The 27,420-nt window shown below is 43.0% G+C and overlaps 1 protein-coding gene across 2 annotated transcripts; it reads left to right on the forward strand.

Annotated features, from left to right (window-relative positions):
- The first annotated feature begins 4,210 nt into the window (after positions 1-4,210).
- MKRN1 (makorin ring finger protein 1) lies at positions 4,211-27,145 on the forward strand. 2 transcript variants are annotated; one of them, XM_030478252.1, is made up of 9 exons: positions 4,275-4,521; positions 12,042-12,170; positions 16,242-16,474; positions 17,704-17,766; positions 22,798-23,024; positions 23,502-23,716; positions 24,407-24,517; positions 24,969-25,107; positions 25,547-27,145. In XM_030478252.1, the coding sequence occupies exons 1-9, from the start codon at positions 4,349-4,351 to the stop codon at positions 25,757-25,759; spliced, it is 1,503 nt and encodes a 500-aa protein (XP_030334112.1). In that variant the 5' UTR covers positions 4,275-4,348; the 3' UTR covers positions 25,760-27,145. The 2 variants fall into 2 exon arrangements, with proteins under 2 accessions (XP_030334113.1, XP_030334112.1); XM_030478253.2 differs by lacking the exon at positions 17,704-17,766 and having other exon boundaries at positions 4,211-4,521.
- The last annotated feature ends 275 nt before the right edge of the window (positions 27,146-27,420 follow it).

Genomic DNA, 27,420 nt, shown 5'->3' on the forward strand with positions numbered 1-27,420 from the left:
ATTTTTCAGATTCCTTTGCTGTTTGATATATTTTTTTTTTACTGTGTGAATTCATTGCTCACTGAAACAATGCCTCTGCAGACTGAGCCCCTTTGTACTGATTCCTAAAAAGCAGAGGAATTGCATTCATGCCTCCCCCACAACTTTGCCAAATACAGCTGTTAAGCTCTTTCTTCTCAGGGTAAGTAAGAGCTCTACCCAGCTCTGGCCTCCCAAGCGAGGAAAGCTGTAGGTCTAAAGCAATACTCTATGATGCAGACACCTGGCTACACCAACACAAGCTGGGTTCACAGGGGAAAACTATCATAGTCTCCCACTGTAAAGACAATCTAATCTAGCAGTTCCAGGGTGACTTCGAACGAGGACTTTGAAATGAATAAATCTTTGTCCCCTCATAAAAAAGCAATGATACTTCGAGATCTAATGCACTGATATTACACGTGTTTTGATTTTATATTCTGCAGAAAGTATGAAAGTTCAGAGTTAAATTGCTACCCATGAAGGAATTAATTTACGGGATAAAAGATGGACATGATTGTATGCAGGTTCCATACATAACATAAAACCAGCTGAAGTAATTGCTAATGTATTGCTAAAGTAATCAGTGTCATGGAACTGATTTGACTGCAATCCATTAATCAGGAAACTGTAAAACATAGGTTGTTAAAGAAGTATTTGCACTTTCCACTTGTCCCTTTCAAAAGAAGTTTCCTGCTACTTTTGTTTAACTCAGCAGTAATGAATGTCACCTTATTTTCTACATCCTTCCAACCTCTTCAACTAAACACATTCAAACTTCAAACAAAGCTTGCTGAGTTACGAAGACAGTCCCCCTCTGGCTTTTGCTATGCATCTGGAGGGAATTTAATTGCAGAAATGATAGATTGCATCCTCAGATACCATAAATGGATGCTAAAGATCTTGTGAATGGCATCTTCTTCCTGGGGGGATGGGTAGCCAGATGTACTGAAAAGAAAGTGTGTAGGTAAAGTAACATCTTTTAAAAATAAACACAAATTAAAATGGTATCATTTTCTTTTCAATTAAATCTCTTTGGAAAGACTGCAGTACTGTAGGAACCATCTGGGCTATCACATTTTTGGTATGCTACCAGGCAAGATGATTTAGTAATCAAGCTGGTCACTCAGCTTCCAACTCTCAACATCAAGACCATCTCAAGACGATCTTATGCAGCGGGCACCCAGTTCAGTCTGCCAGATGAGTCAGGGGTAAGAGCGTGTTGCTCCATCTGCCATTTTTCTCCTCAAACCAAGTAGAAAAATCAGCCCGCTGGATTTCTAGCTCGGCTTTCCAATATGACTTGTAGGTCTCCAAGACAAAATGGGGCCACTCAAGCAGCTCTGTGAGGGCACTCCTGCAGTCTTGTACACATCCCAGGTCTTGACTTGTTTTTGGTTTTTTTTTTATTTATTACAATGAAAATAAGATCTTATATGAGCAATTTTCAAGGGCTAACCCCATCTTTTGTTGTACTGTAAAAGCCACTGAGGCTTGCTGAGCCAGGAAGAGAGTGGGCCAGTTTGATACCTGCCAGCTCCTGAGAGACAGGCTGGTCGTGCTGTTCCCAGCGTGCTTCTTAAATGTGATGTATGGCTGATGATGGTGTAAGGGCTCGGGTGGCAGTCAGGACTACAGTGACTAAGTGGCTGGCAGAAGAGAAAGCCCTGGAGAACAGCTGGAGACAGTTTGTGTAGGAAACCTGGGGGGAACTGCATATAACTCCCTTCTCTGCTTGCTGCAGTGTTGGCTGACTTTCCAGTCCTATCTGCCTGCAGTGACCCTGAGACCTTGCTGCTGGTACTTCCCCCTCCAGGCCTCAGAAGCAGAAGTTAATATTAAACAGGTTGCTGGGTAAAATGGGAGCAGCTGGGAACAATGAAGTCACCATGGCAAATTCCTACTGCCTGCTGGGAGCTGGGCCCTGGGGCTACCCTTGACGTTTTCATCTGTGGGTGGTTCCTGCCCCAGTTACTATCTCCCCTGAAATCTCTTCTTCTCTCCCAGGGGCATCACTACCGAGGGCATTAGGGAACTGAGAAGTTCCACATTAATTTTTGTCATGTCTCCCTTGAGACAGTATTTTCCTTTCCCTGTGTACCTGATTTCAAAGTCTATTAACCTGCAGCAGTTCTGTGGGCTGGGATTTGCTTATTGGTGTTTCTCAATCGTGAAGCTTGTTTCTAGGCCACCAGTATCCAGGAGATGTATTAGGGACATGCAGAGTCATACAGAACACACTTATTTAACCATCTGTTTGTTTTACCTTTGTGTCAACTATGGTGCCTGAAACTGGCTGTTGTGCCAGGGCTGGTATGTAAGGCAACAATCTAATCAATGGGAAGGCCTGACAAAGTCACTCTTTAGTGATTTAACCTGTCTTTTAAGGTTTACATCCTTGCACTTTCATCAGATTTTCACAATCATTCTAATGGTGCCAAAACAACTTTCCAGATTATCTGAATGGCTTGTTGAGAAAGTATTTGATTAATTATTTCCTAACATGAAGGATTTTTTTTCTCCAGATGTTTCTAGCAGAATGCAAGACTAACCTGGTGTACAAACCTGGCGTGGGTTTTGAACTTTGGTTTCAGCGTTGAACACTATGTGAAGAATGCTCTGTGATGGAAGCAGGTGCAGAAAATAAGTTTCTTCCTTTTAACATGAACTTTCAAAAAAGGCCTTCCTGATCCTTGTGGCTCAGTTTTCCAGTGAACATCCTGGCTTTCTCACAACAGGGATTTGTGGAACCGGATTTGCAAGCTATCTGGCACTGACCGCTGGGCTGCTAACCTCAGCTGCTGCTCCCAACTGTCAATGCTGCATTAGAGAACCTCGATCAAGGTCTTCGTCTGATGCCAGCTCCTTATCTTGGGTGAAGGTTGGTCTTATACAACCAACCATGTCCATTCCCAAGAACAAAACATCTCTGTGCCCAAACCTCTGTCCACTGAATCCTGTGGAGATCAGCTTTTTGCAATCTTTTGCTCTGATGCAAAGCTTTACCTTGGTTTGAAGTCTGTTAAAACCATAAGAATGGTTCGGGTTGGAAGGGACCTTAAAGCTCATCCAGTTCCAACCCCCTGCCATGGGCAGGGACACCTTCCACTAGAGCAGGTTGCTCCAAGCCCCGTCCGGCCTGGCCTTGAACACTGCCAGGGATGGGGCAGCCACAGCTGCTCCGGGCACCCTATGCCAGGGCCTCACCACCCTCACAGGGAAGATTTTTTTCCTAATGTAGCCCCTCTTCCCCTTCCATCTTAAAGCCGTTTCCCTTGTCCTATCAAAACCAGTATGTGTACTTCACCTCCGTTTAATTTAGAGTTCTGTTTGCCCAGGTCACAGCTCTGCACATTCCAGAAAATGCCAGCAAGGGCATTCACGTTACTTCATTCCTCAGGTCATCTGAGGAATGTTTCAAGGCAACCTGCACACAGATTTGCCTCTTCTGACTGCTCTAGTGCAATCCCTAATGTCCTGCCATTGTAGGATGGCGTCCTTTAGAACAAAGGCTAAGTTTCGGTATTTTTCTGAAGTGACTGATGGCTTAGGTATGTTTGATCTTTTAATATGTTTTCAAATAGGTGTGCAGAACATCAGTAACGCTGCAGTGACAGACTTCTCTCTTCACCTCGCCCCGACATCCCTGCTTGCCACTCTGCTTTTTCAGGCCGTGTTTAGTACTTGGCTGAAGACTCTTGGCAGCAGGATGACAAGGACACGATGAGCCAAACAGTAGTTTCTCAACCAGGATTTATTATGGCAGAAGGACATGATGTTTCTCACCCCGAATTAGCAGCGCTGAACTCTCTGGTGGCCTAGCGCCAACATTCGGACCGGGCTTCGGAGGCGCCACTGCCTCCTTCTCCCTCCTCCCACCAGCCCAGCCGGCGCCACGTCTCCGTTACGCCTTCCTCCCCGCGGGGCAAGGCCCTTTTCCCGCGCACACTGAGCCACCCCTACCGCCACAGGCCCGCCCGCCATTTAAGGGCCCACCCCGGCGGCCGTCTGAGGCTGCGCCTGGGCCCAGCACCCCGCGGTGCCCTTCCTCAAGGCCGCGATTGAGCGTTCCAACCACGCCGTTACTTTACGGCGGCCGCACGGGGACAACGGCCCTGACGCCCCGCCTCCGTCACCGCGCACGTTCCCGCCCGCGCGCTTCCCTCCACCAATCGGAGCCGCCGCTGGGTCGGGGGGCGGTGCCGCCTCAGCGGCCGCCGGTGCCGCCCGCCCTCCGCCCCGCCCCGCCGCGGGACTGCGCCCCGTTCTCCCGGCCGGAAGGATGTGCTCCCGGAAGTTCCGGTGCTGCCGCTGTGTGGGATAAACAGTAATGGCCGAGGCGGTGGCTCTGGGAACAACGGCGGGCGCCGCGCCGGCTCCGGCACTGGGGACATCCGCCGTGGCGGACGCGGGAGCGACGGCCGCGCCCTTCGACTTCGCGGCCGTGCCGCCGCCCATCGTGGGGCTGGAAGGAGGCGGCTGGACCAAGCAGGTCACTTGCAGGTACGCGCTGCCCGCGGTGGGGGGGGCGGTCACGGCGCCCGTCCTTCCTTCCCTCATTACCCCCTCCCCCCCCGGCGCGGCCGCCCTTCCACCCGCCGCGCGGCGGCCGTTCCCCTCGGGGCGCCGCCGCTCCCCTCCCCTCCCCCAACGGTCACGTACGCGCCGCGCGCGGCCGCAGCGCCCCCTGCCCCGCCCCGCCCCGCCGGGCGCCCTCGGGGAGGCCTGCGGCGAACTGCGCAGCCGGACGGGCCGCGCCGCGCCCTGCCCGGCCCGGCCCTGCGGCGGCGCCGGGGCCTGTGCGCGGTGTAGTACTGGCAGTACCGGCCGGCGCCCGGCGCGCTCCGGCCTAGTCTCGGAGAGCCGGCCCCGCGGGCTGCGGCCTTTCTTCTGCCCCTGCCTCATGGGAGCGTGTTCTTTGCGGCCTCTCCGGCCCCATCGGTGTGGCTCCTGTCCTCCTGCCGCCCTGGGGAGGTGGGAAGCGTTGCCCGTTGCTTATGAGGTGCCGTGGGCCGCTATTTATTGTGCGGAAGTGTGCCCGCAGTGATCGGCGTGAAGGGCACGGTGGAATGAAAGCCCTGTGACCGCGTTCTGGAAAACGCGGTAAAGCAGGAAGTGCGAAACGGTCCAAGTTCTTTGACCGCTTAAATCAAAACTCAAAAATGAGAGTGAGCCCGTGAATGATGCAGCAAAAGGTATTTATTAAAGCAGAGGGATGGGAGGAAGTCATGACGAGGCACAAAACGCGCGGAGTGCTGCCGCTTGTGTTACGTTAAGGTTCTGTATGCTGCGTCATTTTCTATCTGTAGCTTCCTTTAAACTGTATTCCTGATAAATTTTTTACATGGGATTATGCAAATCATGCTGCATGTTGTAAAGCTTGCCAGATGGGCTATTTTTAAACTTACACTGCTGGTCTGTTTGCAGGCTGGAAGGAATATGGAACAGTTCTGTGAATATAGAAATATATGAGTCAGTTTATACGAAAGCAAGTGGCAATCTAAGATTAGCATCCAAGGATCATCTGATTTTCAATTTTATAATTTTTTTTTTAATCTAAATACAGTTGTAAATTACGTTTAACCTGAATTTTCTGGGCAAATACGGTCAAAGTCACTAGGAAGCAAAAAAGGAACATCCCTTGGGCAGAAGGGAGGAGGCTCTGGATTTCGATGTGAGCCCTGTATCTCTTCTGCCTATTTTTCCGTTTGTGCCCGTTGCAGATTGAAATAGTTTTAAGAGCCGTTGCTTCGCTTTCCCGGGGAGCTTGCTGGCCCCGTTTCTCTTTTGTGCTTGAGCACGTTGTGCTTAAGTGTGCCCCGCAGTATTTAAAGCGGCCCTGTTAACCGTTGATCACTGTTTATTTTGGTTAATGCACTGTTAACGGGTCCATTTGAGAAGAGCTGTTCCTCAGCTCTTTCTGAGTGCTTCTGCATACAAAGAATTTTGCCTACGAGTAACCGAGTTAATATTTAATGCACGGCAGTTAAGCGTAGGCCAGCGATGAGGAAACGACCGGGAATCATGCTTAGCTCAGCTTTTAAGTGAGCTGCAAGGGTATAGGAGAGTGCTCCCTCTGTATTGATTGCCTCATAATTTCTCAAGATGGAAAGGCTCAATTAGGAGAAATGGATTGGTGAGACAGAGATAGATATATATGTATTCTTAGGTAACAGACACAATGAATCAATTTACTGAAGACAGTGACTGCCCTAGTACAGAAGCAGTCACGTTCATCAGGGTCCTGGGGTGCAGTGAGCCTGTATAATGAATATATTTATTTACAAAACACACAGGACTAGTGGGAAGTTAAAGCTACTGGTTTGTAATGGTTAATGTGCTCGAATGTGAGCTGAAGCAACAATGAGATCTCAGCTTTGGACCTAATGAATGTCTCCGTTCTTTTGTTCTTTTAGACTAATCCTCCCCCTTATCCCACTGCTTGGTTGCTTCTTTACTTGTTTCTTTTTATTGGGCCATTCAAATTGTAGGCAGAATAGCTTTCCTCAGACTATAAAGTAAAATTAACAATTCTGACTTGAGCTTCTGGGAATGTGTGACAAGAATTTTGTTTTTCTAAGTTTGATTTCAGTAGGATGTATTCATATTCAAGAAGATACATTTCTTACTGTTAAATCTTGTTTCACTTTCATAAATGAGCTTGAGAATTTAAATGTGAGATGAAGGGGTTGAATTTCAAAATGCAGGTTTCTAATGCAGCAGGTAGAGCAGTTTGTTTTGAGTAACACTGCACAATTCTGTTTGTTTATAGGCTTTATTTACTTAAATAGTCGTATGGGTGACAGAAAATGCTGCCTGTTAAGCTTCTGGAAGCTAGTAGTCTCTTCAGTATAAGGACTTGCCACTTCATGGTGATGGCGGAGGAATACTTTTATCAGAACTGAAAGTTTTAGAATGGGTAGAAGAATTAAGTTCTTGCTGCTCCTTTGAATACCTGATAGGATAAATGGATTGGCTAATGAGTTTTATTATGCTAGTGTGGTATCCTTGGTATGGAAGATATCTGAGAGTAAGGGGTGCAGTGACTAAGATGAAGGACTGATTTCTCGATAGTTTTGCCTTCTGCTTTTCTTGCAGCTAAAGTTTAGAAGTCTCAGGGTGAAACGTAGGAATTCGTCATGTTCCTTAAAAGATGATAAAAAATAATTTTCTTCTATGGCTTAGCAGTTTTCAAGGCTTTTATGGTGTATGATAACTTGTAATACTTTAATCTGGAATAAACCACAGGGGAATAAAACTAATTTAGAACTACTTTTTATTAATGTTCTTTTAATATTTGTTATCAATATGTTTGAAATATGAAAAAGAATGATGAGCCTCACCAAGTTTGTCTGTCCATCCAGTTTCAAATTGATACATGGTTTTATTGAGAAGTGGTATAGCCAACTTTTTCTTTTTCCAAACATGTGACACTGTTAGAGGTCCAGATGCTTGTGTTTTCCAGATGTCATGCAGTAGTAGTTAAGGTCATCAAATTGACTTAAATAGGTTACATTTCACTTGGTTGTTTAATAACTGAACATAATTAAAACCCTTAGCAACTAATGGGTATATTTTGAGAGTTGTCTTTCTATCTTTGGTGTTCTTTCTGGAAACCTAGATCAGGTGTTTATCTGTCTTTTAATATGAAGAAACTAAACCAGTAAAGTATGCCTCCTTCGTTCAGTGCAGCACTAGTGATAAGGTGTGGAATGCAGACCTCTTAACAGCTTGCTTGTATTGCCCCTTAGCTGCTCTGTTCTGGATCCCCCAATAGCTTCTTGCTGAAGGAGGTCATGGAGGAGAAGAGACAAGGAGATAAATGCTATTAAGACCTACTTTTCTTTCCTTCTCCTTTTTGTTAAGGTTACTAACTCATGTAGAATTTCACCAGCTGCTCACGTGGCTGAATGCCCACGTGCTGTGCTAGAACAGCGTGCCTGGCCTCTTCCCCGCTACCTTCTTCCCTGGGAATTCTCAGTCTATGTATGACACCTGAAGAAGCTAATGGCTGCAGTTGGCTGTTATCCTGCCAGTCATGGCAGCGTCTCAATTTTTGAAGGAGATCTGTTGCCGGGTGTGACCGTCTAATTCAGCAAAACCAGTAGTTTATTAAACCAAATGGGGTTACCCATTAAGTGGACCTGCAGTAAAGAAACACTTGAATAAGTAAACCCATTTCAAGCTTCAAAAGCTTGGAAAGAAGTATTACCTATTGATTTCACTAATAGGGTCACAGGGGTAATGACTCTATATAGAAGGAAGCATCTGAAATAAGCTGGTATGTATTCAGGATTTTAGACTGCACTTATATGAGTTTAACACTGCGTTGCCTTTGATAAAGGCATTGCAAATTCTTTTCTCTGGCTTGTGGCAAGTGATAGAAGTAATATTACTCTAGCAGCGGAAAAAACCCCAAAATCTTCACAAATTTATTATACTTTGAAGCACCATGGAAATCAAGGTCATTGAAACCTGGATAAACTTGAAAGTTTTAAGTATTCTAGTAACTTAATTGTAGCACTTGTAACATCTGACCTCTCTCTGCAGTGCTTGCAGTTCCAGAGAGTTTATGATTAGCTTTATGGCCTTGGACAAGTGTTTTCTCTAGACATTTCCAAAAAATGCCCACCAGATACTGTCTACAACTTGAGACCTCTGGATGTGCAAAGCCTAATTTCTATGACCTTTTCTAAGTACCCCATGACAATCAGGACATGCTGTTTTGATCAGGGCATCCATAACTTGACATGAGTTGAAAAGTTTTTCTGTGCTAAAATGCCAGTAGGGGCAATTACTACGTCTGGGTGGTTGTTCCCTGGGTTGGTATCACTTGTGTTGTGTACGTCATGCAGTGCACTGAACTGGGGGAGATGATCTGGGTTTGGACCCTGATGAGTTCTCTGGTATGGTTCCCCATGCAGCCTTACCAAGTGATGCTACTGTAGCTGAATAGGAGAGACAGTGCTGTGATGCTGCTGTGGTCAGACAGCATCACAGACAGAGAAAATCCAGTTATATACTTGTTTTGATCTAGTCTTACTGTTTCAAATAAAATTATATGTGCTCTCTTGAGTGCTTGACAGAATGCAAATTTCAGATATCCTTCTACACATGTCTTGGAGTGAGGCGGGTAACTCATGTATTTCTCAGTTTTAAGGATCCTTTTCTCTTGTAATCAGAAACAAGAGGCAGCTGGTATTGCTTTTGTGTAAATATACAGTTAAACTCAATACTCTTGTGTGTGTAAAGATGCTCTCCAGCAGAATTTTTGTTACCTTTCACCAAAAATAATGCACTCTGTTTGTTTTTTGACATGACCAAAGCATATTTTAGCCAAACATTGTAATTTCTTATGTAAAGTGTTAAATTCTTTGTGGCCTTAAAGTAAAAAATCTTACCTTGGGGAAGGGGGAGTTGGTATAACCCTTACAGAAATACATTTTTCTCTCCTCCCACCTCAGCCTTCTTGGTTCAAATGATGCTGAGCTTGCTGTGTGGGATTGCAGGCCTTTAAAAGTGATGTTTGAATTAAATTGAGCTTGTGTTTCAGGTTTGGTTTAATTTTTGTTTTTTCCCCATTACAGCCTACCATCTTGATTGTGACAACTTTCAGAATTACACAGAATTTTTATTTCCAGAGGATTTTCTAACATAAGCTGGGAAAGAAGGAAAGGAGCTCCATGTCTTCTAGCAAGTAGTGTGAGAGACTAATTTTGAGGCTTGTGTATTTAGGATAAGTTATGTTGACCAAGAAGTCCTCACTTCAAGCTGGTTCCTTTCTTAGTCACTTACTTCAGCCATAACAGTGTCCCAACGCTTGGTTGGCTTGGAAGAGCAGTGTGGCTGTGCAGTGGGCCTGAGCAGTGATCTGAGCTAGATTAAAAATAACCATGGGGGCAGCAAAAGGAATGCCAGGTTACATCTGAAGCCATTTCCTGATCTGAGTAAGCAGGTGGCTATGAAATTGCATACCCCAACACATGGGGGAAGCAGTGCTGTGTGGAAATAAGCAGAGGGTGGAGATAACAGTTGTTAAAGAGCAAACATTTAACAACTTATTTTGTACCCTAGTGGTGTGACTCCGATTTCTTACAAGCAAGCCAGAAATTCCAGTTACGTTCTGGTTCCACGAGTTCATGGGTTGGTTTTTTTTGGCTTTGAGGTGGGTTGGTTTGTGGGTGGGTTCTGGTGTTGTGTTGAGTGTGTGGGAGGTGGTTTTTTTGGGGAGTTCCCCCCTGTTCACAGTGGAGAGTGCTGGTTATGGAGAGTGGGGTTTTTTTTTGTTTTAGGAACACCCTATTCCTGGTGTGTGTGGACTTGGCTGTTTGTGCAGCCACCTGGCAAAGTTGACCAGGGTACTTCTCTCTCTGGGGAGAATATCCTGCAAGAGCTTCATCTTGGTCTTAATATCACGTATCACAGAATGCAGGACCATATTTCTTATCTGGTTACTATGTGGCTACAGTGTACAAACAGGCGATTGTTCCAAGTGTGACTTGCAGCCTGATGGCAAAGTGTCTGCCGGTGGTTTATAAAACCACTTCAAATTTTTTTTTTGTTCTTATTCCCTTGAATATACCACTGGTTTTGTGCTTGGAGGGTTATCAACCCTCTTAAGAGCCACCTCAGGTTTTAATATATCTGTAGCACTGGATCATGTCGTTTGGTGAATTGTTCACTTTGATTTACCCGACTTCTTAAAAATGTAGTAGACTAAGAACGTATGCAGAATTTCATGCAGTTCAACAACTTGACACCTTTGAAGCTTAGGAATATGACTCGAATGTGTTGCTTTGTGAAAAGCTATCCTAATCTTAATTTGGGCTGCTGAAAGATGTTCCTTCTGTCTCATGTGCTGGTTGTACTGCTGTGGGGTTGCGCAGTCAGCAGGTTAGAGAGGACCTGGTTCTGCTGCCTGCATAGGTGTGGCAATACCAACACTAAGCAGTGGAAGTGTGCCACAGGAGGAGGGCAGGACTGCCCCTGCCAGCAGCAAGATGGGCTTAGAAAGGTATTATCTGCTTCTTAGTCTTCCCTCAAGTGGTGTTTTGTGTGAGACCTGAACCCTGACAGATTTTCTTGCTTATCAGGTATCTGGGGCCTGTGCTTCTCTTTCTAAACAGAAGTGTTGGTAAATGTTTTGGTGGGTTCAATCCTTACATAGGTTTGGGTTTTCCCTTGGCTAATACTTCTATGTGGATTGGGAAAGATGTACTTAAACCTGTATTTTCAGTTGTGGTTTTGATGTGAACGTGCTGAGTCTGAATAGTTACAATGCCTTGAATTTAAAGAAGCCCGTGTCTTCTAGGTTAATTTAAAACAAATTGAAAATGACTGTTCAGTTTTCCTGAGTAGCTGAATTTGAGGATGCTCAATTAAACTTGCATTACTTGACATGCTAAAATTTAGTAAACTGTCCTCAAAAGCTTTGAAACTGTACAAGTCTTTCAAGACAGGCAGCACAGTATTGAAGCAGGGTATTTCTACTGATTATTTGGCGCCTGTGGCAAAAACTAATGTTTATGTTTTTGACAGATGTAATTATCCATCACAAGCATGTTTTGAATTCTTGGGGAGGAAATTCTGATTGAATTATTTGCAAATACAAAATAGTTGGAAGCCCTCAAAAAACTTGGTTAGATATGGCTAATCCTGATTCTTGGATTCAGTGGTGGGTTTCTCTAAGGTTTTTGTTGGTATTGGAAAGCAGGAGCTACAAGTAAAAGATTTTGTCCCCGTCTACTTTGTCCAAGACACTTTTCTCTTTGTGTCATAGCCCAGGATAAGGTTTTCAGGCTTTTGTAAGCCTAGATTCCTCAACGTACCGTGCAGTTCAATGGAATAGCTATGGCTTGATCTTTTCCCGGGTGTTCTTGTTTGTATGTTTATACTGGGACGTGGTCCCATGAGTCATTAGTGGTGGTCTTAATTCAGCATACCTTGATTTATAAAATAATCATCCAAATAGTTTTACAACTTCAGTGCTTCTCCTTAATTCACAGTGATCTTCTGTCTTACAGATATTTCATGCATGGAGTCTGCAAGGAAGGAGATAACTGCCGCTACTCCCATGACCTCTCCACTAGTCAGTCTGCCATGGTGTGTAGGTATTATCAGCGAGGATGCTGTGCTTACGGAGATCTCTGCAGGTAAAGAAATGTTGTTGAACATCCTGTAGGGGAGTAATTTCACTCCTCCCTGAGTAGAGCTCACACAAAGGCAATAGATCTTAGTGTTTTCATTGGTTGTTGCAACTTCAGAAATGTATAGAAATAGCTTATTTTCACAAACTGCCTTCTCTTGTTAAATACTACAGTGTTTACTTTGCTATGCAAATAAAAAAAGCAAAGGCAAGGCAAGAATGATTTTTCTTAAAAGCGCTGGTTTTCAGGATGTATTTGTTTGTTAATAACATGAGTAGATGAATTAATTGAAATGTGAGACTATGTTCAGACTATCTGAACCGATGGAACTGAGTTACATTTGGTAAGTGATCATAAAAGCCTGACCAGGTAAGAATTGTTTTTGTTTTCTGATTGTGAGTGGGTGTCTTCAGGAATTGCTACCCTGGCACTTGAACTACCATTTTGGAACAATAACTGAAGTGAAATGATGGTAGGCTGTAAAATGTTGCCTGTACAAAATGGCACTACATTATGAAAGCATAGTATGATTTAACTTATACCGCTGAAATTATTAAAAACTAAAAAAGTGTGAAGAAAGGAACCAGATGCGTTACGAAGGCTTAGGGCTGTTTACATCATCTTAAGTTCACTATTAAAGTTTGTCAGGGGGTTTGACATTCTGTTGTGTTACAGCTTTAATGCATGATTAAATATTTGCATCATGACTCCATACAGTAGTTCACAGTTAGCTTTCCTTTCATGTTTAATACATAGTTCCTATGTATAAGAAAGATAATAAAAATAAGCATCTCTGTAGCCTTTTTATCTACCAGTGTTGCTTTCTTCATCATGTAGATCAGTGATTTCTAAACTTCTGATCACACACCCTATCAGTGAAAACTTTTGAGCACCCCTCATATGTGTGTGTATATTTATTTATACTTTACTAATATATTACGTACCTTATAAAATATACACAAAAATCAGAATTTAAAAAAGGATGTAATTAAGATGAAATAAACAATATTTTACACATAGAATTATAGAATGGTTAGAGTTGGAAGGGACCTTAAAGATCATCTAGTTCCCCAAACCGTTTTTGCTCTCACTAAAAGCCTTATTAGTAATAATAGTTGTTTTTACTGACAGTAATGTTGATAGAGTATGCTTTGTTATTTTTTTTTTTTTTTTAAATCGTAGTTTAACATTTTGTAACACAGTGATTTGAAGGTCTTGTTATAAATTTGGTTTATTTTAGTACTTAGTTTTAGTGGCTGTCATAGGTGAAAAGGATCTTTAACAAAGAGATGTAGATCCAAAAGAAAGAATTGTATTTTTGGCTGCACTTACCATGATCTGCATGATCATAATTTTTCACTCCTGTCCACTAATCATGCCAAGATTTTTTTGTTAAAAGTTTTGGCTAGTAAATGTCCGTGTCAGTCCGCTGTTCTTACCCACCAGTTGGAAGGTGTTGTGTTTTTATGTTCTTAAGAAATGGGTCCAAACCCTTTGTTTGGAAGGCTCTTAAACACGTTAGAGAATTCTGTTTCCAGGTTTAAGTGTACAAGATAGAGGTTTTTTTTTATAGTTGACACACTTGCATTGGTTTTGACAACCAAATCACATAATGGTGAAGTGTTTTGGATTCAAAATGTTACCTCCATGCCACAAGTTTCTTTTAAAAAGCAGTTACTTGTTCTTAAAATGCCTTTACCTGGAAGGGACAGATGGCATGTGTGAGTTTTTGAAAATACCCACTAGGCAGCGTACTGCTGATGGCCTCTTGTTATCATGGAAATTGTCAGCAAATCTGGAACACTCGTCTTTTTGTGAAAGAAAAATGCATAACTCATATTTGACAACTTTTAAGCTATTTACCACAAGATAGCCAGCAAACCTCTGTGTGGTACAGATTTTCATGGTGGTTCTTTATCTCATAGCAAAGTGTTGTAAAGATTCAACTATTTAAAGGTTTTGTTTTTCTAAAATTAAGCATATTGATGACATTCTGTAGCACTTGGTGTGCTTCTGGCTTCATCTTTGGTACAATATCTTGCCTATGAATGACGCAGTGAATGAACTCCCGGTATGGGGCTGTCTCCGTAACCTTACCCTGGAATACTCTTTTTTTCAGTCTAGTCAAGGCAGGGGCTCTTTCAGTGCAGAGTTTTTCCATGAAACATTGTTTTTATTAAAGAAGCCATTTACTGTTGAGAAGATACCTCCTCCAGTGCATCCTTTTGTCTTTAATAAAGAAGTAATTTATTGAGAATATCTCTCTTCTGGTACATCTTTTCTTTAGTGGCTCACAAGAAATAGTCCTTTGTGTATTTCATTGTTGAAACAGAATCTAGCAAACATTGTAAGATGAGACATGTTAGAAACATCTTTACTTTCATCCAGCTGTACAGCAATCTGCCCGCACTCTGAAATTTGTTCTAGTACTTGTTTCTTTGAGTCTTCAGCAGTGTTTCAAATGCATTTCCCAGCACTACTTGCTGACAAAGGAATGCGTTTTACTTTGTAACCATTGTTTTTCCATGCGTTCAGTCATTTTTACCACAGCAGGAAGAACAAGTGGTCTAGTGGTATGTGTGGCCTTTTGTCTTTCACTATTGCACAAGAAGTCTCTACAGAACTTCACCATAAATGCTTAGAAGCCTCTTTTAAGTACTGGATTGAATATCATGTGACTTAAAACAGCTGAAAAAATTGTAGCGGTTTGTCTACATGTTCTTGGTGTTTAGATTTTAAATGTCTTGGTAATTGTGAGTGAGGACACTGCTGTCAATGTGGATATTAAATATTAGTAAAACTTAATTTCTTAATTTTTAGGTGGGAGGGGAGGGTGAAGATAAGAAGTTCGTGTGTTTTATTCCTGCACCCCAGTGGGTTGTCCTGCTTACCTCATTTTGGAGGCCACTGATGGTAGAGGTCTGAAGGCTTGAAATTTGTTTGTGCTTTGTAGCTTCCTTAGGATTACAAAGCTGACATTTGGTTGGAAGCATCTCTTTAATATGCAAGAACTGTGATACTTCGTTGTTTTCAATCTGACGCAAAGTAAATGAATCACAGTTGCTTAGGAGTTATGTATTATCTTCGGGAATTCTTTCCCTTTGTACTTGGAATTAGTCAGCAAATCACAGATTCATAGAATGGTTAGGGTCAGAAGGGACCTTAAAGATCATCCAGCCTCTTTGCCATGCGGGGGTACACCTGTAATTTATTTTCCCATGTAGTCTACTAGTTGCTGGAAGACAGATTTTTGAGTGAAATGGCACTTTCCTGTTGTTTGTGGGTGGTAGGGATCAAAGTGAGCATCCTTTTTCACAGTAAGTTGAAAGAGGCATTAGAAATACTTACTAAAATTCATCGTAAAATCTGAACGAGGCAAGATGCTTAGAAACAGAAAAAGAATAACTTAGGCTGGTGGGCATCTCTGGAGCTGTGCTGAAGGCAGAGCCAGCTTAGGTCAGGGCGCCCAAGGCATTGTCCAGTCCCGTTTGGATTATCTGCAAGGATGAGGGTCTTGCAGCCTCTCACCATGATTGTTTTTTCCTAATACGTAATTGAAACTTCCCATTCTGGACTTCTGTCTACTGACTGTCATCCTGTTGCTGCACCTCTGAGGAGACTCTGGCTGCATCTTTCCTGTGGCTTCCCACGAGGTAGTCTGAGACAGCAGGATCTGCCCTTAGTCTTCTATGGTTTTTAAAGCTGAACGAACTAATTAATCTCATTCAGATAAATTATTATTTATACTACACATGCATAATAGGTATGTGACTGGTTTTGGAGTTCATATAGAAGTTCATTCTGTGAGTTAAGTAAGAATTGTGCATGCTGTTCCAGTTCCTCCAAAATGATGGCAGTACTTGCTGTTTCCTTAAGCGGTGCTGCCAGATTACACAGGTGGAGGCATGTCTCTGTAAAGGGTCATCAATGACTTTCTCCTCCAAGCCTAGATTCTCCTTCCAAATAGTGTGTTTATATCTAATCAGTCAGTTTCTTTCCCATACCTTGGGCTGGTTTACGGAGGTATTTTTCTTTTCTTTTTGTCAAGAGTTGATATGATGTGTTTCAACATTTCAGATACGAGCATACCAAGCCACTGAAAGAGGAGGAGGAAGAAGAGACTGACGTGGATCCAGATGAAAAAATTTATCCCTCAGTATCCTCAGACTATGCATCACTCCCTGAAACAGTTGAAGAAATACTTGCTGAGATAGAAGATGAAAGTGCAGATCTGGCAGCTGCAGGAGTAGGTGCTGAAGACTGGGTGAATGCTGTAGAATTTGTCCCTGGGCAGCCATACTGTGGACGTGGTAAGCTGAATTGTGATAACAGTAAATTTCTGTCATGGGTCAGCAGTTTGTATGTAGTACATTTGAATGCGTTTGGGTACAGCTATTCATATTTATCATAGTTGGACAGATCTCCTCTTTGGAGTTTAGTGTGTATATGTAATGGGAGAAGAAAATACTGGTGCTGCAATTAATATCGCTACCTTGAAGAGATAATTTGCTGCTTTTGGTTTTTGGGGGGATTTGTTTGTTTTGGGGTTGGGTTTTGCTTGGGGATTTTTTTTTCAGTCTTTTAAATGTGTTCCAGTGGAGGTACAGATTCCTGTAGAATGAACTGAAGCCTAGTGCTTGCTTTCATGAATCCCATGGCAATTCAGACCAGAGGCTGAACATTGTTTATTCTAGTTACCTTTCTGAGACATGACTTCCTAATACTGTGACAGCTTGTGTTGAGAATCAGATTAAAGCAGCTCGTCATATGAGACCAGACTGTTCAAGTAGCATGCTTATCATCTGCTTTCCCTGCATAAAGGTAGCACAAAGACTTAAAATATAAGTGAAAAGCAGACTGAAGATGTTTACTTCAGCACAGTTGCTAGGATCTGGTTCTCTAAAAGTGAAGGCTTATGGCCATGAGTACTCAATTGTTTGAATGCAAAACAGACACCTTGTGTCCAGAAGAGTTTGAAGTTGTCATACAGTGCTCAGGTTATACTTCTTTGTCTCCACAGCACTACTCAGATTCTCGTATCTGAAAAGAGAATTACCTTATCAATGTTACAGAGTGCTGGTGGAACCTGTTCTCATCTGATTTGAGGAAGAGGAAAGGAATAGTTGAGCAACATTATAATTTTTATAGTGTTGTTGAGAAGTTTGATTATGGAATTATTTGGTGTATCTGTGACTTGCGTATAGTCCAAAGGGATGAAAACGTGTCTTCTACCTGTTAATGTGTCACGTTACTGTATAAAAGATACAGCTTCTGTGTTCATTGAAACATCCCTTTTTTGTAATCATTCAATCAGAATAGAATAATTCAGATTGAAAGGAACCTCTAGATTTTATGTACTTAATTTTCCTGCTCAAAGCAGGGTCGGCTGTGTCAGGTTGCCAGGGGCTTTGTTTGATTGAGTGTCTATCCTCAGAGATGTTCAAAATGCTATAATCTCTGGGCAGCCTTTGCAGTGTTTGACTTCTTTCACAACGAAGAACTTTTTCTTAGTATGTAATTGGATTTTTCCCTGCCTCAGCTTGCCTTCTGTCTCTTGACCTGTGCGCATCTGAGAAGAATCTGGCCCTGTGGGATTTTGGTGGTATGTTTGGTTTTTTTTTTCTTTTTTGTTCCTCCCTTTCCCTTTCCATTAAGTAGTTGAAGATAGGAATAAGATCACCTTGTTAAAGATGAACAAGTCCAGTTTCCTCAGTCTCCTTTCATGGGCTTCAGCCCCCTTAATGGCTAAGTGGCCCTCCACTGGAGTCAGTTCATTGCTAGTTTGGACAGCTGGAGATCTGTTAAATACACCTACTCCTTATAGGAGGGCTGGTGCCTTCACTTAAATTCCTGAAGTGTAAGTGCTGTTTCATTATACCTTTAACTCAGTTTTACTGAAGCAGTTCCTTTTTCTAGAGGTCAGGCTTATTTTTCTCCACAGCCACAATCTGTGGCTGCCACAGATTGTTAGGTAACATTCTCTTCTCTGAATCTTCTTCAAATTCTCTGTTTCATATCCTTTGAAGTTTGATGTATTTTAATGTAGAGACATACTCATCTGTTTCTGTTCAGAACTGTGCTAGATAACGCTAATTCTTTTAGTGACTTCTTAAGAGCTGCATTTCAAAAACTTTACTTTTCTGAAGCCACTGTCTTTATTAAGCTATAAAAATAAAACACCTTACTGTAGTGATCAGGAAGATGTGTGCAGTGTGTTCTACAGTGAGTACTTTAAAGCCTTACTGATTATTCTTGTCAAATGCCTGGGGAGATGTACAGGTACTTGGAAACCTTAAAATGAAACCTATTTCTCAAGGTAAGTTAGATACCTGTGTGTTTTAAGTTGTCTTACAAATGCTGAAGATTTGGGGTTGGCAATTTAACTGTGTCGCTTGGGCTGTAATGCTCCTCTTTTACTATGAGACAAGACATTCTACTAATGCAGCTGGTTCTCTGATTTGGGACTAAACTTGATATCTTGAAGATTACCTCAGGGCCTAGCAAAGAAAAAAGAAACGATTCTTAACATACTCACTTGTTTGATGTACAGATGCACCACATTTCCATATTGGTTCTGCTGCTACTGCTGCTAGATGTTCTGGAGTAGTGGAGGGAGAGTAGATAGGCAGAAATGCAAGAAACACTTTGACTTGGGTGGCTGTTTCCTGCTGCTACAAGATGAATGTATTTGATGCTACAAAGTATGTTCTAGAGTGAAAACAGGTGGTGTGTGAATTGAAGGTAATGAACTAGTTTTTTTCACTAGCAGGAATTTAACCCTGTTGACTCTGAAATCGGCAGCGAGAAGATGGGGATTGGGTCCACCTACTGGAGAGTAGTGGTTTTGGAAAGAGCAGGCAGGATTTTGGAGAGTAAATGTTGTCAGTGAGGGATGCTGGATGCAGAACTACTGAGGCAATGGAGCCTTGTGAGTTTCTCTAATTTTGCTTTCAAAGAGGAAGCAAAACTAGCAGATACAGTGCAGTAGGTCCACAAGATACGCGTGCAGGGCTTCAGGTTATGGAAGCTGAGATATTCAGCAGCGGAAATACTGGTTTAGTTTTTATTTTGTGGAAATACAACTCTCACTGAGGGGAGGTGCTGGGACAGCACAGAAGACTGGGACTGGAAAACTAATGTTACTTGAAGCATGCTTTTTCCTTTCCCACCTTTGTACTGTGGAAGTACCCAGAGCCATTGTTCAAGACTGACATTCATACATCTGTATCGTGTCGTCTGGGTGTCTGGTCACTAAGAACTGGTTTTTCTTTTTTTGTGCAAGGATGGTGGTGTGGACTGGGCTGGAATTTAGTAGCTGTACTGTGTAACGTGCTTATTGACTTGAATAGTCGTTGTTGGTTGGTTTGTTTCAAGTGACAACACTATACTTTTATTGTTGTGCCAAGATATGAAGCTCTGCACTACTTCTGTGGACCAGCATAGTAAATAAATGGGTTTCTAAGTCAGTCTCTGGAGGGGTAAGACTTCAAAGCCTTTATTCTCAAAGAACCTCAAGTAATAAGTGGGGTTTTGTTTTGTTTTTAATGAATAAAATCCTTACTGAATAAAGTTTTGTCAAAAGATATCCTTGAGAGGAGTGCAGGTGATTGGAAAGCTTTTCTTTTAAGAGAAGCTTCATATGTGCCTCTTCAAAGTATGCATTTTCCAGGGGAATAAGTTTGCCTTAAGCAAAGATCATCTTGCCAGCCCCATTAAAAGTACTGTATCACTCAATTCCTTTGAAACTCGGCTGCATTTGTCTGTCTGGTGGGCTTCTGCTCATCTGTACTATGCTCTGCTAAACTCTCCTTCCTCAGTAACAGTCAAAGTAGATGTCAGAAGTCATGTAAATCAACTAAGTAAAAAAAATCCCTAACAACATCAGCTAGAAAAAAACACTGGCAAAAGTGACAGTTGGGGGAATAGAAACTGACTGGTAGTTGTGATTGTTGTTACTTCTGGAAGTGGATTTCAAACTGGGAGGGGGGTGGGCAGGATTTCAGTTAATAAGTACAAATTTTCATATCATCTTCAGTTACTTCAGAAGAGTGGGTAGAGTCTAGTATACAGTGGGATTGAGTGCGCCCTCAGCAAGTTTGCCGACGACACCAAGCCGTGTGGTTCGGTTGATACGCTGGAGGGAAGGGATGCCATCCAGAGGGACCTGGACACGCTTGTGAGGTGGGCCGATGCCAGCCTTACGAAGTTTAACCAAGCCAAGTGTAAGGTCCTACACCTGGGTCGGGGCAATCCCAGGCACTGCTACAGGTTGGGCGGAGAAGAGATTCAGAGCAGCCCTGCAGAGAAGGACTTGGGGGTGTTGGTTGACGAGAAGCTTAACATGAGCCGGCAGTGTGCGCTTGCAGCCCAGAAAGCCAACCATATCCTGGGCTGCATCAAAAGAAGCGTGACCAGCAGGTCAAAGGAGGTGATCCTGCCCCTCTACTCTGCTCTTGTGAGACCTCACTTGGAGTACTGTGTACAGTTCTGGTGTCCTCAACATAAAAAGGACATGGAGCTGTTGGAGCGAGTCCAGAGGAGGGCCACGAGGATGATAAGAGGGCTGGAGCACCTCCCGTATGAAGACAGGCTGAGAGAGTTGGGGCTGTTCAGCCTGGAGAAGAGAAGGCTGCGTGGAGACCTCATAGCAGCCTTCCAGTATCTGAAGGGGGCCTACAAGGATGCTGGGGAGGGACTCTTCCTTAGGGACTGTAGTGGTAGGACAAGGGGTAATGGGTTCAAACTTAAACAGAGGAAGTTTAGATTAGACATAAGGAAGAAATTCTTTACAGTGAGGGTGGTGAAGCACTGGAATGGGTTGCCCAGGGAGGTTGTGGATGCTTCATCCCTGGCGGTGCTCAAGACCAGGTTGGACAGAACCTTGGGCCACATGGTTTAGGGCAAGGTGTCCCTGCCCATGGCAGGGGGGTTGGAACTAGATGATCTTAAGGTCCTTTCCAACCCTTACTATTCTATGATTCTATATGGCTGCTTGTAATTTTTCTTGGTGCCAGTTCACTAGAACTCATGGGGAAGAAAAGGTAATGAAGAACTCTTTGTTGTTGGGAATCTCATACTGGAAAATGAGCAGGTTGACAGTTGACTTGCTATTCTGTAACTCACTTGCTTTGAAAAGTATTTTTCTAGCAAACAGACTGATGCAAGATCACTGCAAGTGACCTCTAAGGTCAGAGATGGTTCAAGAAGCAGACTTGAACTTAGTTTGAGAGCTAGTATTTTCCTACACTGATCTTCAATATTTACTTGTCCCCCAAAAGTGTGAGCTCTCAGGCACCTGCTCTTTCTTTTTCTATGTCCAAAAGCGAATGGTCTGATATATGCTTATTGTATGTCCCTGCTCCATGGGGATGAAAACTGCACGACTGTGCAGCCTCTGATCCTTTTTGAGATCAGAGTCTTTTACTGGTCTATGTATGCCTTCGATAGTTTGTGTTTTCTTCTCCAAATCTAGTACTCCAATGGCTTATAAAAGTTACAATTTCTTATAGCATAGATTTTTTTAATTCTTGTAACAGCTACTGGTTATCTGGGTTAACACATAACCAGATAAACAGCTAACTGGTTATTTGACTGGGTTAAATGAAGCCCAGTTGCTGCTCTTTCTGGTGTTTATCCTGACTACAGCAATGCTTTGTTACCCTCCTGTGTTTATTATATCTTCAGTTTCAAACTCACTGCTTTTGTCTTGTAACTTATGTAATGATCTAAAAATGCTGTTTGGCTTCTGGAGATATAGACAACCATATCTTCTGGAGGTACAGGAAGAAGTATTAAGCAGCAGCTGTTTAAAAGAGGAAGAGAATACAGATTTCAGTTCAATTTAAAATTAGGTAAGGGAATTTACTTAGGGTTTTACAAAACTGATGGCTAGCTTAAATGCCCTGAAAATACCCTGAATTTCAGTTTCTTAAAGCTAGGTTTACATGTTTGGCTAATAAACTGGATATCTGTTTAGGGTAGGCTTTTTGGCAAACAGCTAGAATTGAGGTACCTTGAGAGGTGTGGACACAGCTTTTATATTGCTCACGGAGATGCATGGGAGTCTAGAAGAGTGAGAGTCTTGTGGTTCAGGCTGAACAACAAGTGCCAATTCACCTGCACATAAGGAAGTGCTGGTGTGGTGTTTCCATACCACTGTACACCAGCTGGATATATGTTTATTGCTTCAGCTGTGTCACTTCTGGGGAAAAGCCTCTTAATTTTAGCAGATATGAAATTGATTCTCAAAGCAGTGAGAGATTTGTAACCTTATTGTTGCTGAATCGGAGTTTGTATAAAAAGTGTTTTTAAGCTGCTGAGGACTAGTGAGATTTTTGTACTGCCGAGTTAGCCTGTAAATGGATCTGAATCTGACCACTAAAACCTTGGTAGCTTTAGTTTTGTCTGGGTCAAAGGAGGAAGCAAGTGGTAGTGCTTTCTAGAGTGGGAAATGACTGCTAGTTGGGGTTGAGAGTGTGTGAAACTTGGGCTGAAATGAACCTTGGTTTTATTATTCTCTTTGGATAACTTGAGCAGGGTTACCCAAAGATTACGTTGCATTAAAACAACGTATGCTCACTCCATGTGCCCTTAATCTGAAGGTGTTGCTTATTGTCCTTCACTTTGTTCCCAGCCACTCCTTCCTGCGCTGAAGCACCCTTGCAGGAATTGGTGATTGAGGAGGAGTATGAAAAGCAGCACGAAGACGTGGAGATAAAGAAGGAGCTGTGCCCCTATGCTGCAGTAGGAGAATGTCGTTACGGAGAAAACTGTGTGTATATCCATGGGGACGTGTGTGATATGTGTGGGCTGCAGGTCCTGCATCCAGTTGATGCTGCGCAGAGATCCGAGCACATAAAGGTAAGCAGGCAACTGTCCGGTGTTAAACAGCTTTAAGTTATTGCTTCCTAGCTCCCCACAATCACTTGTTAGTAATTCCCTTTCATTTGAAGGTTCATGCAGGTCAGGCAGTTGAATGAAATTCCTGTTGTAAACTGGACTGTTTCCTGTCAGGGCCATACTCCAGAGCAGCTAGGTTTCCTTATCTCTGCTGGGAGAGCAGTCTGTTTAAAGATGCTAAAGCTTTATTCTTTGCCTAGTAAAACCGGATGGTCTCTTAGATTGCCTTTTTCATGTTTAAAAGCAATGTCTGAAGAAAGGAATTTAGACTCTGAGTCCCACTATCTGAGCAGATTTTTTAGGATAAAGATTTTACAGTTTAATCATACTCCATTCATTATGCAGAACAGGAGACTAAATCTCAGCTTTAAAACCTGCTTAGAGTTCACTAGGTGACCAGTTGTCTCTGTAGTTGTTTTCTTTGTCTCTCCTTTTCAGTCTTGCATTGAAGCTCACGAGAAGGACATGGAGCTTTCCTTTGCCGTCCAGCGTAGTAAAGACATGGTGTGCGGGATATGCATGGAGGTGGTGTATGAGAAAGCTAATCCCAGTGAGCGCCGCTTTGGAATCCTCTCCAACTGCAGCCACGCTTACTGTCTGAAGTGCATCCGCAAGTGGAGGAGTGCTAAGCAATTTGAGAGCAAGATTATAAAGTGAGGCACTTTCCCATTTCGATTGTGCTTTGTTACTATGGAAGAACTTAGTAACTCCTGACAACTTGCAGCGACTTCCAGATGCAGATTGCAGAGAGACTGCATTTAAAGCATACTAACTTTAGTTTGGAAGTGAAATAATTGTTAGGGATAACATTCACACCGATTTGGTTAATTTGGATTAAGTTGGCAAAGCTCACTTAATGGTGGAAAATAACTTGCACTTATTTAGTAGCACATTGTTCAGTGGTTACTGTTTCCATCTTGGACACCTAGCCAGGAATCTGAAAACAGATCAAGCAGTTCAGGATGTATGCTTCTTAATTCATTACTGCCCTAGTTCATTAATCAATCAACAAAACATTTAAAAGCTGTTCTGAAAACGCAAAGTTCCAATCAAATACAAAAATCAAGCCAAAATAAATGTATTTAATTCTAAAGAAAAAGGAGTCTTGTGTGAAGTGTTTTTTCAAGCTTTTCTGAGACAAGCTGACTAGCTGCTATTGCCACTGATAGCTCTTGAGACTTTAGTTAATCTTCATGTGTAAGAGAATCTAGATTGAAAAGCTCATACAGGAAGTGTGCGAGTACAGTACATCTTTAGAGATGGAAATGTGCCATGACTTGTTATACAGAGGAGAGAGTGCCCTGTCATGTGGAATTTTGCAGCACAGTCTGTTCATTCCCCAGGTCCTGCCCAGAATGTCGGATCACATCTAACTTTGTCATTCCAAGTGAGTACTGGGTGGAGGAGAAGGAAGAGAAGCAGAAACTCATTCAGAAATACAAGGAGGCAATGAGGTATGAGCACTGCAGCCTTTTGTCGAGACTGCAGAGATAAAGGCACGCCTAGAAAAGAAGGGTGCTGATATAAAGCCCTCTCACCACACCTCCTTTCCACCACCACGCATGAAGTGCATCCTTGTTTATCTGCCCACAGATGCACGCAACCACACAGTTGCAAAGCTCTTCCTATGGTCTTTGACCTCAAGTCTTTCCCTTCCGTACACAAAACACTGGTGGTGTAGCCATATGGTAACACGAGCCTGTGCACTGCGAGCGATCAGTGCCCTATGCATGCATCGACCCACGCACATTGTGCAATACATCACTTCTGCGTAGAGGTGGTGCACTGACAAAATACCTTCAGCTCCAAAGGGCATCTGAGATCCTTTTGGACTACAGGTAAATGCAGTTCTGAAGTCTGGTTGGGGTCTGCTGTGAGTAAGGGTTGCGATATTTTCCTTTCCAGCAACAAGCCATGCAGGTATTTTGATGAAGGCCGTGGGAGCTGTCCTTTTGGAGGGAACTGTTTTTACAAACATGCATATCCTGATGGCCGCCGAGAAGAGCCACAGAGACCCAAAGTAGGAACGTCAAGTAGATTCCGGGTCAGTGCTGCTGTTTTTTCTTATTTCTAGACAGTGTGCAAGAGGAGTGAGCGATAAATTGGCTGCTTTGAGAAGAGGACAGAGAAATGTTGACTTCGGGTTTTGGGTTTGGTGGAGTTTTTGTTTTTCTTGTGATAGACCTCTGTGATGGTGAATTTAAAGGACGTGGTCTAAAGATTGTGGATGCTGGGGGCCAAGGTGGAAAGGGTAAATTTTAACAACTTTCCTAGTACACCAAGGCACTGAAGTGGAAATGTTGGGTGGCATTAATAGGGGTGTGTAAGGGTTAAATTCTGCTCGAGGTCAGTGTCTCCCTGAAAGAGTAACATGGCTTCTTGTGTGTCAGAGTATGCCAGGGGCTGAACCATGTCAGCCTCTGGGAAGAGTCCTGCCTTGTGCCGCTTGGTCACCTGGGGAAATCCTTGTGTTCCACTTGCAGGCCCAGCGGAGGAATCGGTTCTGGGAGTTCATTGAGGAGCGAGAGAACGGTGATCCGTTCGAGACCGACGAGGATGAGGTGGTGACCTTTGAGCTTGGTGAGATGTTGCTTATGCTGTTGGCAGCAGGAGGTGATGATGAGCTAACAGATTCCGAGGACGAGTGGGACTTGTTTCATGATGAGCTGGAAGATTATTATGATTTGGATCTATAGCACCTGTCAGTGGAGTGTGGACTGTTGTCTTGGCTTCAGGCAGTAGCTATTACCTGTGGTGTTGTGGCAGTGCCTGTGTTTCTCCTAGGCAGGCCAATCAATTCCAGGTGCTGTTGTAATAACTTTTACCCAGGGTCTGTCTCCTCCCATCCCCTCCCACCCCAGGAGTGTTGTTTTTCCTCTGTTTAAACAAATAACAAGAAATAAATCTTTAAAATGTTAGTTTTTGTAAAAATGAATTTAACTGTCAAACAGTTAGCTTAGGTTTGTTGCTTCATCTGTGTACCCAACAGAGTTCACCCAGTTCCAGGGTTAAAGTGTTTACAGGACTTCCACACTCATTTTGAAGAGCCCAGATACAAAAATGAGCAGTGGCCATGCAGTGGGGATGTAAATTGGCTGATGGCCGTTTTTCTGTCTCTGTACCAATATTTACGACTCGAGGCCAGACAAAAATTCTCTGGCATCAGTGCCGTTCCGGCCCCCTCATGTTCACGTCTTCATTTGTGATTTTGGTCTCTTGTTTACTTGCACATTACTATTACTACTGTGTAACCAGAACCAGGTGTGAACGTTCTGGGTTTTTACTGTGTTTAGCATGAAAGGAAAGTGTCGTTGTGAAAGGAGAACTCTCTATGTGTATATACAGATAACTGTAGAGTTGGACCTCAAGGATGGGGAGGCTCTGTGTAAGTTAAAAATAACAAAACCATCTTTCATCCCCTCTTGGTGCATGAAGTCTAGCCTCCAATTGGACATGAAACTGGTTTGGTGGTCTCAGCCCGGAATGTGGCAGTGATCTTAACCATCACTTAACTTAATAGATGGCACTCCCTAATACACCAGCTCTCTTTCATGTGTATGATTCGGGTTGTCCAGGAGCAGAAATCCGGTTAGCCAAGGTGGGCTCAGAGGAACACCAGAGAGGCCCCTTTAGCTTTATTGCTCTATAAGTTTTAGAACCTGATGTAACCACCTAAGCCCTGAGCTTCGCTAGGAAATCGCTGTGCCTCTCGGCTGGTGCGAGGTACTCGTGCCTCTCGCGTCTGAGTCGGGCAGGTTGCCTGGGAAAGCTCTTCAGTTTATGTGAGTTGCTGCTTACAAAGGCAGTCATGCAGTTTCTGGCTGTAATTTGCATTAAGAAATTACTTTGCCACCAAAGCCCCGGCACAGGAATTTTAACCTTGCATTACATTATCGCTGTTTTTTATTGACTTGTGGATGCCCCGTGATCTGTTTTCCTGCTGCTCTTGTCCCCTAGACTGCCTCTCCTTTCACTTTTAAATGGAATGAGAAATTGTTCTGAGGTCTATAACGTATTGTTTTGCAGCTGCCTTTTGTAAGAAGCACTTTTCCCAAATAAAAAAAAAAATGAAAAAAGTTAAACAAGAAGTCTGCCTGTTCTGTTAAGTTTGAAGCTTCTGTGTTTGAGCTGGATAGATCACTTTTGTGTGTTTCTGTAAATCGAAGGCATTTATGTTACTTATTCTTAACTCCTACAGAATCATGTCACACTAACACAGAACTCTCACTTGGTTGTAGCCTTTCCAGCAAAGAGCCTGATGATTTCCCTCCGGTGAAGCCATGTTGGCTGTCACCAATCACTCCCTTACTGTCCATGTGCCTTAGCATGGTTTACAGGAGGATCTGCTCAATGATCT

Source organism: Strigops habroptila, chromosome 3 (genome assembly GCF_004027225.2).
Source record: "Strigops habroptila isolate Jane chromosome 3, bStrHab1.2.pri, whole genome shotgun sequence".
Classification (NCBI taxonomy): Eukaryota; Metazoa; Chordata; class Aves; order Psittaciformes; family Psittacidae; genus Strigops; species Strigops habroptila.

Bases quoted from the DNA above. Each gene is read 5' to 3' on its own strand.
- MKRN1 (XM_030478252.1), top strand. From the start codon at position 4,349: ATGGCCGAGGCGGTGGCTCTGGGAACAACGGCGGGCGCCGCGCCGGCT. The intron at 12,171-16,241 runs GTAAAGAAATGT...TCAACATTTCAG, and splicing joins GCTTACGGAGATCTCTGCAG to ATACGAGCATACCAAGCCAC. The intron at 23,717-24,406 runs GTGAGGCACTTT...TTCATTCCCCAG, and splicing joins TTTGAGAGCAAGATTATAAA to GTCCTGCCCAGAATGTCGGA.